The sequence below is a fragment of the Limanda limanda genome, chromosome 3 (genome assembly GCF_963576545.1).
Source record: "Limanda limanda chromosome 3, fLimLim1.1, whole genome shotgun sequence".
Classification (NCBI taxonomy): Eukaryota; Metazoa; Chordata; class Actinopteri; order Pleuronectiformes; family Pleuronectidae; genus Limanda; species Limanda limanda.
Window position 1 is genome coordinate 7,872,267 of NC_083638.1, and position 15,935 is coordinate 7,888,201.

A 15,935-nucleotide genomic window follows, 5' to 3' on the forward strand; every position below is an offset into this window, starting at 1 on the left:
AGCAAGACGAGGAGGAGCCGAAGGAAACGCAAGACGAGGAGGAGCCGAAGGAGACGCAAGGCGAGGAGGAGGCGAAGGAGACGCAGGGAGGATTTATCTCTCCCGGCAGATGTGGAGAGCCTCCTCTTGCTTCCAGGCAGATGCCAGGACAGTTTACAAGCTGCAGGAGAGATTGATTGTCCACGGGTCCCTGTCCCTGAGTGGCTGCCAACTCCGAGCTAATTAAAGAACACCACTCCGCAGAAACACTGAGCAGAAACCAAGAACATCCTACCCCCCCCCCCCCCCCCCCCCCTTGAGAGAACATGCTGCTTTTAACCCCTTTACAGAGAGAGAAAACTCCAGTGGTGTCACAGAATCGCACGTTGAGAAACAGCTTCACGTCCACAGACGAACAAGGACAGAAAACGTGCAGCATGTTGTAAAAAGTCGGTAGAAAGGTTTGATCAGATTCTGGGTTTTCAGCTCTGAGGAGGTTCAGGGACGAAGAGGAAACAGGAACCTTTTCATCAGGATGTTTTAAGATAGACAAAATATTAACAAAAAGCTGAATGGCTGCAATCACTGGCTCTTGTTAAGCCGCTCGCTGATTCTCTCAACCTTTCAAAAGATGGACGCTGCAGGTTTTATTTTTTCTTTACCAATCAGTTCAGCATTAACTCCTCTGCACTCTTTGGTTTTCTGATAACAAAGCACAGAGTCGGAGCCACGAGGGCGGCGGCTGATTGGAGTCACAGTGCGACGAATAATCTGCTCATTCATTCATTCATTCGTCTTATCGTGTTATAACTTCCCCAATGAAGCAGGATAATCTCGACTCAGGTCTGATCTGATATCTGGCAAACGATCGTTAGTGATTACTCTCACTCAGAATGTTTACTTTCTTGGTTTTACAACATGAATATCGATTTTTGTAATGAAATGCATGTTCATTTGTTACTGGATTAAAAATAAGATATTCCGCTGGATCTACGTCTTCTGACAGATTTACGTTGATGAGCATTTTAGCAGCAACAACTGTTGAAGGGGTGTTTGAAGGGCTACATGGCCACTACCCCTCCATCACATAGAGAAATGGGACTACACAAGGAGGTAGGGCCTAGTGGTGAGCTGGTGAACTGGGACAGGACAAAAATCCTAATGTCATGAATTGGAATCTCCCAAATATTGAATCGTCATGTGTTTGATATTGACAATTCAAAGTCACCCCAACTTTGAGAGTGTTAGTCCAGAACTAAATGTTTCAGGAATTCTCCAGAATGTATGAACACGGCAACCCACAGACACATTCCTCCAAAGAAACAAATCATCAGAGTTAATGTATCTAGAGATCTTAATACGTCCTTATTTAAACAACCTTCCCTCCTAATGAATATGTTAAGGTCAGAATTCAGAGTGTGTCATTGGTGTGATTGTGTGACAGTTGTGTAGTAGAACCTGATGATTCACGTACCAGTGCAGGAGTACTCGTCCACTCGGATGAAGCCTGGCAGACAGTCACAGCGATGGCTGCCGGGCAGGTTGACGCACGCCGTGTTGGACTGACAGTAATGCATCTGCGTCGCACACTCGTCGATATCTGAGGAGCAACAGAGCAGAGACAAGGGTTAGTGACTCCATGACACTTCTCCACAGACACACGGGCGACTGATGGACCAGGAGTAGGAGGCTCATTGAACCGACTCAACACTGAAGCTCTAGTCACATCTCAACAGCTGAACGCCATGTTAACGGAGACTTTAAACATTTGTTACTATGCACAATAGGAATTAATTTCGATTGATTGATTGATTGATTGAAAATGAACCTAGACCTTCCTCCGAAATTCAATATACTGAGCATTGGGCCACGTCCCAAACCTCCAAAGCATTTCATGGGAATCAGTTTTGGCGTAATTCTCCTGACAGACAGACAAACAAATGCTACCAGCAGATAGTCTGTATTCATATAGCGCTTTTCTCTTCTGGATAACTACTACTGCTGTTATACAAACATTCATACAGTGCCTCTCCCGTTCGGGGGTTCAGTATCTCGCCCAAACACTGGGATCGAACTGCCGATCGCATTAGAGAACGACCGCTCAGCCACAGCTGCCCCTGCTTATGAGAACACAACCTCATCAGTGGAGGTAATTGGAGCTGTCCATCCAAAAATGTGTTCCCCAAAAATGTAAATCAATCACACAATCAAACATGCAAAACTTTTTCCGAGACAAATGTAACCCATATTAATATCTCCCCTATTATAAAAGTAATAATATAGATAAACTTGAAATATATAAATATGCATTAAAATGTATACTAAATAAACAAATAGTCCACACTAATGTTGCTCTCATTAAATAGTTATAATATAGATAAATGTGAAATAAATAAATATAAAAATGTATCGTAAGTGTAGAAATAGATAAATAGTCCATTAAACTTTATTTATTATGTTTTTTGTTAAGTGTGTTTAGTAAAGTGCCGGCTTTGAATTTAAAGTACCTGGTCTCTGGCTTATTATTTATACTTTCAACCCACTCTTGAGAACCCAGAACCTAGAACTAGTCCAGTATTTGGTGTTTTAGAGGTAAATGCTTCACAAATCAAGCTTTTTTCAGCATTTCAACAGAAGAGCGTGAAGATGAAGGAGGGAGAAGGACGAAGCTCGATGAGGACGTTTAAACCGGAGAAGATGGAGGAGAACGGAGCGCGGCACTTTTCACCTGACGTGGATAATGTTCCACTGATATCATGATATATTAAATCCTCTCGCTCCACACACACCGAGTCCCTCTCTTCCTAATGTAGCTTGAACGACGTCGTACGAGCATTAACACAAAGAGCTGAGGGAGGCGTTAGCGGGGCAGGATGGCTGCTGATGGGATGGGATCAGAAACACACATGGGAGGTGTTACACAGAAGAGCCTGGATCTATGGGTGTGTGTGTCTGTGTGTGTGTGTGTGTGTGTGTGTGTGTGTGGGTCATATATATGTGGATGGGACCAGCAGAGAGCCGGCTCCCTGAGGCGAACAGGCCTTTCCACCACATGAGGGACCGGGTCTGCTGCACTTAACGGACTGAGAGGATGAGCGGAGCATTTCTATATCCTCTCCTTGGATAAATACATTCCAGCTTTGAGGTTCTCAGCTCTCACACTCTCTCCCCCTTTACAGCAGAATGAATTTGTATGAAGTGTGTAATTGACTTACATGCAACACCCAGAGGTTTTATCTTTTTTTCTTTTTTTCTCCTCTGCAAATTTCATCCTCGGTGAGTGTACAGTAGGAGCGTTGAAATGCACAATCAAAGGGAGATGGATGGTGTGTTCAGGCGCACAAAGGCTCGCCGGCCTTCAGCAGAACAGAGGCATTGATCTGCTACATGAAAAAAACACAAGGAACTTAACGCAGCGCTTCAAGGCTGGAAACGGAATCTAATATTCATCTGGTCCCGAGGCAGCACTGCAACCTGAGAGCTGCTCATGTGATTATTAAGAAAAATAAAAAATGAAACGGGAGCGGTGCATTGTTGGAAGAGCGGGAAGAGCCGGTCTGTGATGTCGGCGACGCCTCAATAATTCAAAGTCGAGAGAACTCAACCGCTTTTGTCAGCTGGCGTTTACAGCATCTGCTGTCAAGGCTGCAGGCGTGACGAGCTGCGTTGAGATCTCTGTCGGTCACAAGGTCTTGCGCCGCCTGTAAATGTGCATCTGTGTGTGTGTGTGTGTGTGTGTGTGTGTGTGTGTGTGTGTGTGTGTGTGTGTTTGTGTGTTCGCCCTCTGCAGCCTCCTCTGGGACGCTCGGAGCAGGTGAGGTCTGCTGACAGAACTGGAACTGTCATTTTGCACAGGAGGGAATTCATTTTTCTGGATTTGTGTGCATCTCTTCCTCCTTTCTACCCTCCTTCCATCCCTCCTTCCCTCCTTCCATCACTCCCTTCCAACCTGCCCCCCCGATCCCCGCCACTCCCCTCCGAGTTCACTCTCTTCGTGTCTCTGTTGCTTTATTCATGCTGTGATGTAGGTCAGGGCTGCTGGTGGTGGGTAGGTGGGGATCAGCTAAAAATAAGGCCTGATAGGACTCTCTGTGTGTGTGTGTGTGTGTGTGTGTGTGTGTGTGTGTGTGTGTGTGTGTGTGTGTGTGTTTGTGCGTGTGTGTTTGCCCTGGTTCATCCCTTTGTGTGTATTTGTGTGTTTAGGAGAGAGAGACTGTGCATTCGGATGTTTTGGATGCTGTGAGGCAGAAGGAGAGAAGAGTCTTCATATTATTTTTATGTGTGCGTGTGTGTGTGTACGTGTGTGTGTGTGTGTGTGTGTGTGTGTGTGTGTGTGTGTGTGTGTGTGTGTGTGTGCATGTGTGTGTGTGTAGGTGCGTGTGTGTGTGTGTGTGTGTGTGTGTGAGTGCGTGTGAGTGCACGTGTACCTATATCTGCATCATGTTCTATATTGAGCAGAGATTTAGGGAAATAGCTTCTTCAACAAACGCCTCTTTTCTAGACTCTAGTCAACACAGATATTGCGTTTGTGTGTGTCGCCCTTGTTGTATTTATTTTTCTCTGCATTATAAACTTGTGTTAACGTAATGTACTGTTTATATTGGATGTACAGTATGTGACCATATTGCCTCGGTCTGTCGCATGCCGGCTTTTTAAAATGTCCATATCAATCCTCACAGGAGCAAGTGCACTTTTAAGTTAAGATCATGGACAAAAGTTTTGTTTCTTGCATATGCATAAAAACGGATTGAGCAGAAAGTATTATTTCAAGCCGAATACTTGAAATGTCATAACAAATGCCTGTGGTTGTTTTAGATGAACTATCCACAGCACAGTGTATTTTCCACAACATTAGGTTAAACAGCGGTCGGTCTATCCCGAGCCGAGCAGGATTCCCAAAACACTTTCCAATATACAGAAAAATCAGTACTGCACATATATATATATATATATATATATATATAAATATATTTATATGAATGTCCAGAGGCACACTGTGAAAACAACTGCAGATGATATTGATATGAATTCAGTCGTACAGGAACAAGCTGTGACTCCCACTGCTCCTCCCTGAAAATGACTCGTAGCAACAACAGCCACTAACTCCGTCTGACGCTAATGTACGAGCACGAATCACTAATTCATGTGCACAACACAAAAACTGCTTCTTCTTTCCAAACATCATCACCCTCCGGACGCACAACTCGTCTCCTTCACACGCACACAAACACGTGTTCACTACAATCTGCACCCCCCCCTACATACACACTTCTCTGACCTCTCTCTCACTCTCATTCTATTTTTATAGACACAAAAGTTAATCTCACCCAGCGATCACACACCAGGAGAATAATTGAGGTGGAGCGTTACTTTTAGCACCTCACACACACACGCACAAACACACACACACTCACAAACACACACACACATACACACAAACACACACACACACACACACACACACACACACACACACACAGTTAGAGAATTCCGATATTTTAGTAGTTTTCTCTAAAGCACTTGTACAAAGCTGCTTTTAATTCTTGAGTCTGATTCGTTTTTACTTTACTCTATTCATATTTGGTTTATTTATTTTATGGTGGTTATGAGGATTAAATGTTTTATTCATTTGATCTATATTGAAAGAGACAGAAGCTCAAACCAAGTGTTTCAGACAGAGGCTGAGAAGAGGAGCTGCAGCGATGGACAGTTTGAGGAAAGTGAGGTCTTTTCTGAACTTTAGAGCATTTAAATATTCTTCAAGTAATAACACATATTCACATTATGAACCTGAATATGAGCAGAACATGTCTCCTTTAAATGAATAATCCAAACTTGGCTAATTACAAACAAAAGTCGGACTTCTGGGTGCTGAGTGTGCAAGATGCGGCTAAACCAGAATGATTTAGTTTCTGAGAAGCTTTCAATACAGAAACGGATGATACAGATGTTACAGTTGTGTACAGGAGCTCTGATTGAGTAAAGGGAAATATTGTTACAAGCGATATAACTAGTTACTTTAGCTATTGAGGAGCAGTTAACAATTAACTCAAGTCTTAGTCTGCTAGTTGTTGTCCCGGCTGACGTGTCCTTGATAAAGATGCTGAAGCTCCTCTGCCTCCATCTTCATGAAAATTCAAACAAACACAGTTCATTGAGTTTCGCTGCCTCATCATCTGATCTCACTTTAATCCAGGAGTCTCCATCCCGACAGGAAACATGACAGCAAAACCCAAACTCTTTGATTTAGTTATTCCTGTTTTTGTGATCATCAGCCTGAACTTCAGGACTTCAGCAGATCACCTTCCTGTTCTGCTTTGGTGGATCAGAAAATCAGAGTTTGTTCGTTTGATGCGAAACAAACAGATTTTGTTCTTTGAATCCAGAGACACGTTTCTTGTCTGTGCACGAGGCGACTGGCAGCGTGATGCAGAACCGAGCGTGGTTAAATGAAGATGAAATAAAAAACTTTCTCCTCATCACTTATTATCTCTGTGTGGACTTTGTTTTTAACACAGTCGAAGAGAGAACATCAGAAAAGCGGCCTCCTCTGAAGGAGGTAATTAATCTCAGCCAGCAATTACACACCATCATAATTGAGTTTCACGGCGTAGATTTGCACAACTTGTAAAGTTAAGAGAGGAAGCGTGGATTTCACCCCCACTACGCACCAATCCTCAAGTTCAACTACTGACATGAACTTGCAAAGAGCTGTGATGTTATCCTGTAATTTGAACTGAGGGCCGAGGGATTTTCATGATGGGTATTTGATCTCCGTGATGAAGACATGCACCGTGCTGCAGAACTCATCAAATACACAAAACTACGCCTCTCGGAAACAGAGGAGCCAGAAGAGAAGGAGAACTTGCTATTGTGTTTAATTAGAGCAGCAGCACCATCTCTGTCCTTCTGGAAGACACAGACGGAGCAGGTGGAGCAGATTAGAGCCGGCTGAGGAACATGTCGCCTGCATCGCCGAGGAGAGAAGAGCTCGTGGGTCGGAGGGACTGAGCGATGGCAAGGGTCGCTGTCAGGAGGAAGAAGAGGAGGTGAGTGGGAGGCGGTTTAATCTACCCGTCACTCTGAGGCTGCGGCGAGAATTTGCCATTCACCGAGCCGCAGACTGGCAGAGTCTCAGACAGACACTGAAGAAAGAAAGTGTGGCAGAGTCCTTCTGTCAGACAGAGCGGAACAGTTTACCTCCATGACAGATGCTCTGCGTGTGTGTGTGTGCGTGTGTGTGTGTGTGTGTCTGTGTGTGTGTGCAGGATGTACACACGGGTGTACTTACTTCGAAGCGTTGGAGTACACCTGGGTGCCCACCACTCTAAATATAACAGCCATCTATCAGGCAGCAGGAGGAGGCACAGTGTGAGTTTTCTTATGGTTCCACGGAATACTGCACAGCTGAGGTCTTATTAAAATCCTATAAGAAATCAGAATCCGCTTCATGGGGATAATGAGGTGTAAATCAGCGAGGAAACGCACAAAGCACAACTGACGCAGGCGCTGACGCTTTGCACAGCAAACAAATAGAGCTGTGGCTCGGGGGGGAGAGCGGGCTGGACACTAACCAGAAGGTGGGCGGGTCAATCCCTTTCCCCTTCCAGTCCACGTGTCCTTCAGCAAGACGATTCATGTCTCATCATTCAAGTTTCAAAGGAATCTGTGCAGTTGTTTTTGCATAATCTTGCAGATAAACACACAATCCAACCATTAAACAAACGGACAGGGACGAAAACGTAACCTCCTATGCAGAGGTCATACAAATAGCTGAATATAATAAATCTGCTATATGAAATATGTGCAAAAGGAAATTAAGAGCTACGCAGTTTGTGCAAAACCAAAAGTGCGTCATTCAGGAGAGAAAAGTCTCTTCTCTGAAAGCTCTTTCGTCTGTTTCATTTTAAAATATGTTCAAATACGTCACAATGTGAAATACAATATTGACAGATGCCAGTTTGTCTGAATTTAAAGCTGAATGCAAAACAAACACATGGTTGTATAAATGTTTTTACAGCGAGAAGTTTGAGTGGAAGTCGTCTGATGGACAAGGAGTGAAAAACACCTTCAAGCTTCTGCAAGTGCGGCCGACCTTGATTCAACTTTTCTTGGCTCACCGTGACCTGGACCAGTGCGAATCTCCACAGACACAATAAATACACCTTTTATTGGACAGTTTAACAACGGCTCTGCCTCTGAGGAACCTTGAGGTTCTCGTATGTGCAGATTTATCACCGCGTTCCATTGAAAATAAATATATATAAACAGAAATGTAGAAAGTAAGGTCGACATTCGATTTTCAGTTCATGGTACTTTTTATATATATAAATATATATATATATATTACAGATTGGATTAAAGTTTCTATCTTTAACGACGGTTACTGTTAATTTGACTTTTTGAAAAAGTCTCCTTGAGCGGGAGTCCAGCTGCTTCATCATTGTGTGAATGTGGGTGAGTCCATAATTAAGACATGTGGGAGAGTTTAGACGACTAGAACAGTGAATAGAGAGAGAGAGAGAGAGAGAGAGAGAGAGAGAGAGAGAGAGAGAGAATGAGAGAGAGAGAGATAGATAGATAGATAGATAGATAGATAGATAGATAGATAGATAGATAGATAGATAGATAGATAGATAGATAGATAGATAGATAGATAGATAGATAGATAGATAGATAGATAGATGGATGGATGGATGGATGGATGGATGGATGGATAGATAGATAGATAGATAGATAGATAGATAGATAGATAGATAGATGGATGGATGGATGGATGGATGGATGGATGGATGGATGGATGGATAGATAGATAGATAGATAGATAGATAGATAGATAGATAGATAGATAGATAGATAGATAGATAGATAGATAGATAGATAGATAGATAGATAGATAGATAGATAGATAGATAGATAGATAGATAGATAGATAGATAGATAGATAGATAGATAGATAGATAGATAGATAGATAGATAGATAGATAGATTGACAGATAGACAGATTAGACAGATAGATAGATAGATAGATAGATAGATAGATAGATAGATAGATAGATAGATAGATAGATAGATAGATAGATAGATAGATAGATAGATAGATAGATAGATAGATAGATAGATAGATAGATAGATAGATAGATAGATAGATAGATAGATAGATAGATAGATAGATAGATAGATAGATAGATAGATAGATAGATAGATAGATAGATAGATAGATAGATAGATAGATAGATAGACAGACAGACCAAGATTTGGTTTGATCGTACTGCACCTGAAGTTGGTGATGCTGGTATAGTAATAAAGATATGATGTAACCATGGCAACAAAATTAAGTCCATCATTTTCTCCATTCAAACAGATTCACAACCTTTAGACAGCTCAACAGCATCAGACACGCGCCCAGTTTCCAAGCCAATCAAAGTAGATTTACTGCGCTCCCTGACTTACAATGTGAAACCAGATCGAAGGTCAAATTGTATCAAGGACCTGATTTGAACCTTTATTCAGACAAACACTTTACAGAAGTATCTGCAGCCTCTGAACAAACACACACATGAATCCCAGGCTGGGACGCACACGCCCGGAGAGGAGAAGTGGATCCGGCGACAGGCTGATAATCAGCACACGGTGCAGATGCTGTTGTGTGTTGAGAGAAAGCTGAGTGATGAACACAGATGCTAACAGAGGAAAACAGTGACAGCAAAAAACAACAACCTGATTAAATTAACTGTCACAGCAGGTTCACGCTGAGAGTTTGACACAAGACGACAAAAAAAGCAAGTACACAACTGTTCTCTGTGAGAAAAAGACTCTGAGGCAGAAGTCAGTCAGAACATCCTGACCTGCTGACGTGTGTCTGTCCACCACGTCCAATGGGTTGTTTTGTCTTTTGCCCAAAGTCACAACCAGCATTACTATTCTGTGTCAGTCCCACTCACACACACAATCACACACACACACAAAATCACACTCACACACGCACACCCTTGATTGTCCCTGAGCTGAGTTTTGTTGGGAGGGCGACAGCAGCAGATGGTTGAATTTAGCTCTCATTGTCTCAGATTACTGCAACACAAACACACACACACACACACACACACACACACATGCACAGAGATGCAAATGCACACACACACACTGATACATATGCACTAATCTAAATTTGTCAGGTAGGTCATCTGCAAGTTGATCTGCAAATTGAGATAAGAACTTGATTAAGAAATGACTCCAGCGTTAGTGAACAGTTGCTAGGCAACGCCGAAGCCTGGCGGTTAACGACCTGCGTGACCTAATTGACATCCCATCAGTCACCATTCATCTCGGAGCCGACAGGACAAGAGACAAAAGGCGAGAAGATGACGAAGCAGCACTGCACTTTCTGTGTCTCCACCAGTGACAGGCACGAGTCATGTGACTGGCAAACTGTTATTGGGTTATTAATATTCTACGATGAAGTGTGGGAACACTAAATTAGCGTCGTTGTTATTCTCATCCGGAGGCAGCTGCTACCTGTGCTGACAAAACGCTGTGTGTGTGTATAAGTGAATGTGTGTATCTCACAGTCTCACGTTACTTCTCATTTCTATTTGCAGGTGGTGCTGGTTGGTTTCTGGAGATTAGTCATGAGATGAGTTGATGTTATTCATGAAGTCGCTAGATGAGCACATGTGGGAGGAGAGAAGGTGAAACGAAGGAAACTTCATGGATCAGAGGTTTGAAATCCTGAGTGTAGGTGACAGTGTTCGGAGAATCGATATAAACAAGATACATCTCAGCAATTTGTGGACATACAATATGTTGATACCTGTGATAAATTGGCTTTGTAGCATGACACTAATTCCAACCACCCACTGGGGTTTATGACCTATACTGCAGCCAGCCACCAGGGGGCAATCATGTCGATTTGGCCTCACTTTGGGATGAATTAAAACCAATTCGTTGCACGTAGAAACTGAGATGATATTTGTGGTACATGAGAGAAAGTAGTGATTCACGTGATGTTTGAACTACAGCAGAGATGTAGAGATGAAAAACAGGAGACTGACCCTGTTGCTCCGGTTTGAACACATTTTAAAATCAAACACTGAGAAACCAACGAGCTGCAAAGCCAAGCTGCTGTCAGACCTGCACTGAACTCCAGAGATCCCAGTTGGAGCTTCTGGAGTTTCTCTGCCTCGCCCCCTGAAGTCTGCAGAGAGAAGAGGACAGGACCACACAGCAGGAGGTCCTCTGATGACGCAGCAGAATCAATATGTCACTTCCTGTCTCTCCCTGCTGCTGTTGCTGCTGCACCTCTCGCCTGAATCCTGCAGAGAATCTGTGTCTGTGGTGAACGAGTCCGAGCGGAGAAGCTCCCGCTGCTTTGTGCACGGGTGAAAGACAAACTGCAGAAACAAGTCTGGACCCAAATCTCCAGAGATCCTCGAGCAGGACACGAATCAAAACGCTTTAGGAGGCTCAGTTTCCAGTTCAATTTGTTAGTGACCCACTCCAGGTCAACAAGCTCAGTATGTTCTGAGTAAATCTAAAAGATATTATACATTTATAATACATAGGGTCATTTTTCCTTCTCTTTAGGAACTCATACATTTTTAAAGGAGTTTGTAAATATGTTTCCATGCCCCACTGTGGCTTTGTCCCATTTTCCTGAAAGGTAGATGTGCCGGTACGAGTCCCAGCGGGAGAACGAGCAAAGTGACGGCAGAGTCGCTGAGGAGAAACGAAGCAGCATTCTCACACACAGACACAAACACACACACACACACACACACACACACACACACACACACACACACACACACACACACACACACACACACACACACACACACACACACACACACACACAGTTATTGTTCACTGCTGGGAAGGCAGAGGCAGCAGATGGCCCTGCTATCGCTCTCATTGTCTCATGATGTGGCGACAGAGAGCGAGGCGTGCCCTGTTCGGGGGGTTCGGCCCCCCCGGCCCTCAGTGTCGCAGTCCAACCTCTTGGTCATAATTAAGGCCGGCCCCCGGTGGTTCCACTTGACAGCAGAGAGCAGCTGGAGGCCACGGGAAGAGGAGGAGAGGCCGACTCCTCCAGATGAGGAGCAGCTGAGCAGGAGACACACACTCGTGTCCTCTTGACACAAGTGTCTTTGTCGATAGCTTCGGAAAAACTACAGTTCAACCTGCTGGTTCTAAAACACAAACAGAGGAGTAGAGGGATCTGGGAAACCTGAGCTGAGTGTTTAAATTGTGTTTACAAGCCACAAATGTCCTGTATTCATGCATCTATAAAATGTGAACAGCCCACTTCACGCTGTTCAAATATCTTAATTCCATTAAGTGTAGATTATTGGTTTGCTTGTAAACATAGCTGCTGCTTTCATTATGCAATTACTTGAGTCTCTAATCCAGGACGAGTGCGCCTCTGAAGCAAATATCTGTGTCTTTAAAGTATTGACTGGTTTATTTGAGCCTCAGCAGGTTTTTATTGGGCTCGAGACTTTGATTCTCCTGTAAACTTGTCCGATCTCGTTTTTTGGCTGTTGAAGCTGTTTGGCAAACGCGTTCCTAGCCAGTGTTCATTTGTTTAATATAGATTTTGTCGAAGTAAGTTGGTTTTGAAAGTGAAAAAACAAGTTTTCTTGCTGCTAAAATGTGAAAATGCAAGTTTTAAAACGTGAAAAACAGCATGAAACAGGCATTTGTGGATGCAAGTTTATTTGACCTTCAAATTTACTGTAATTTTGATTAACAGTAACCGTCTATGTCAACATTTAATATTATTAATATGCATTGACTGCATTCATATTGTACTTCTCTAGTTTTAACAACCTTGAACCCTGATCACTACGGGACCGACTCTTTGGACGTGAAAACACGTCGTTCGTCTTTATGTGCAGGACATGTTCCTTTACCACATGAAAGGATTAAACTGGATTTTTTTTTAGTGTGGTTTAATCTGGCATTATGGTGAATAATGCAAAAACATGATTTGTGTCATAATTCATCATGTGGAGTTCGCCTGCAATTTCTAATCCTAACTTAATCCTAAATATGGTTTAGTCCCAATTCCTGAAACTCTTCCTTTGGGAAAAAGTGATGACAAACCAAACTGAGCTGCTCACTCTCACTCTCACACACACTCACACACATACACACACACACACACACACACACACACACACACACACACACACACACACACACACACACACACACACACACACACACACACACACACACACACACATGCACGCACATCAACTTTCTCCGACCTCAGCCGTCCTCAGAGACACTTAATGTCCCACCGTTCTAAAGCGATTCCCAAATAAAAAAAATGCTCCACCACCAAACCCCCGACTTGAGTTGAGGTTCAGGATCAGAATTGACAACTGGAACCGACAGAGCAGCTCCCGTCCTCACGGCACCAGACACACACACACACACAGACACACACACACACACACACACACACACACACACACACACACACACACACACACACACACACTCACTCCTGTGTTTCTACATCGCGGCTCTTCTTTTAAGACACGACGTTGACAAGTAACTTTAGTGATACATCAGCCACGCAGGAGGCGCCACATCTGCTTCTGACAACTTCCTCTCGCTCGTCAGCTGCTCCGCCAGCTGCAGCTCCTCCACCCCCCCCCCCTTCTTCCCCGAACTGCCGAGCGAGCGATGCATCACAATCAGTCCCGATAAGTCCGTGCGTCTGAATCCGCCCGCTGACCCCCGGCCCACGAACCACTTGTTGTCTGATGGATGCAGACAGTTGCATCAAAGCGCTCGGTCCATCACGGCCGCTCGTTATTTCAGACGGATTTATCTCCGTCTGCAGCTTGTTGATTCCACAGCGTTACCTCTCCGTCACATCACACGTACTGTACCACAGCGGTTTACTGGCTTCTACGATTTCCCTGTGGTACCGTATAATAACAAACAGAAATATATCAAGACCCATTTGATATGAGAGGCACCTTAATAAATTTTTATCTCATAAAATCTGGGTTTTTTGAGTTAGCAAATGTTTTTATTCTGTGTCCTTGCTGCAAGTGAAAATCGAGGATGCAGCCCTGACTCTGATTATGCTCACCGGCGTCACCGGAGCGATATAAGTACGACCATGTCCGGGGTCCGGCCTCAGGGCCAGTTTAACCAGCAACCACTCACTCTAGGGTAAAGATCATGGTTTGGTTAAGTATTAAATTAGGGTGGTTCACTACATCGAGGCCGAAGAGAAGCCACAAACTCAACCAAGCTGCAGCGAACTTGTGGAAACCAGGTTTGTTTGCTCCTCAATGGGATTCTGCAAAAACTACAAAGTGGATTTCACAAAACTTGGTAGAAGGATGTGGGACATGGGACAGGAAAACTATTATAGCCCATTAACCCCCACAGTTTGGAGGTGTGAGCCATGATGGTTGAGTGCACACTGCAGCACACGCATGAATTTTCCGACAAGCTGACAAGAGAAGAGACCAAAGAACCATGTCGATTGACACAGTAGAGATTTCACACAGACGTGACGGGTTTGTTCTATTGGTTGTGACATCAGCGATGAAAAAGTGACACAATAGAAGTTGTGACGTCGGTCCTGCAGCCTTCAGCCTCTTCAGCTTTTGAAACTCACTCAGATATTCACTCCTCTTTCTTGTTTAAATGCCGTTTTTGCCATTTTCACCAATTTCTCAGAGAATAATTCATGAATCTTGATGGAGAAAAGAAAAACAGGCATCGTTTTGGTCACTGAGTTAATAACGGTCCTTAGTTTGTCACTGGTACTTCAGTCTTTCTCTTCAAATGTATTTATTCAAGGGATGATTGCTATAATCGTGCTTCCTGTTAAATCACACAGCTCTGGGTTCTTCCAGTGATTTCCATTCAGTCAGTATTTCATTAAACTCAACTTGCTGAAGCAGGTAATCAGTCAAAGTAAAAACTCTTTGCTGAATGGAAGCAGGCAGGACTTTGACTTTGTGCAGATCCTGATTATTCTCACAGAACAGAGAGGTGGTGCTCTCTCAGACCCAGAGTCGCACATTACACAGGTTTTGCTTCAACTACATTGGACTTGACTCCCAAATACACTGATCTCTGGTGCGTGGGTCCAGTGAAATTCGTATATTGATAAAAGACAGAAGTAATGGCAGCTACATTGTTTTGTAGAGGACACCAGCGGGTAAGGGACATTTTGTTCAAAGCCAAAGTCCCAGAGCTATGAAACTATTTCAGATCCGACTGCGACTTCAAATCTTGAAAGTGGCAGAAAAGAGAATATTCTATTGTCAGATCTATAGCGCATGTAGTTAGCTGCTCCTACTTCTCCGCACTACCTCCATCAAACTATTCACTTCGGTGAAACCCAGGACAGAAGATTCTCAGACATGACAGAAGAAGGAGAAGAAGAAGATGTCTCAGAAACAGACATACGACATGTCTTCCTACAGTGTTTTGTGAAATCTGTGCTTTTCTGCAGGAACACCTCAGCTGTCGGACGCTCCTTGAACACACCACAGACAAGAGTTAAAACAAAATAAAGATGTCTGCTTCTCTTATTCAACTCAAATGTCCATTTTTCATCAGCTCAGCCACAGAGGTTCTGTTTTCAACCCTGTCCATTTTGATTTGTTTTATTAATATTGCAGGAATCAACAGGACAGATCACCAGGAATCGATGGTGGAAGGATGTGGTACGTCTCCGGGGAACAACCCATTAACTTCTGGTGCAGAGTCACATATATATTTTCCTTCTATGAGTTTGTATAATCGGCTGCAGCTTGATTGAATTCACGCTTGATTAAAAGGAGCTGTCGGCCCTCGGAGGTGATATTCGCTCGACTGAGTGACAAGTTTGGTTTCTACTCTGATGAGATGAACCTCATCTAATGTCCGCAGCACATGGGGGTGAATTCAAAATCACATCACGTGACACTGACGGA

General features: G+C 43.6%; 1 protein-coding gene across 1 annotated transcript in view; it reads right to left on the minus strand.

Moving 5' to 3' along the window:
- The window catches only part of LOC132998680 (protein kinase C-binding protein NELL1-like), a 213,412-nt gene that overhangs the window by 61,769 nt on the left and 135,708 nt on the right, over positions 1-15,935 (minus strand). The window contains exon 13 of the mRNA XM_061068408.1: positions 1,454-1,579. Within this exon, the coding sequence (XP_060924391.1) occupies positions 1,454-1,579 (126 nt within the window). The remainder of the gene's footprint in view (positions 1-1,453; positions 1,580-15,935) is intronic.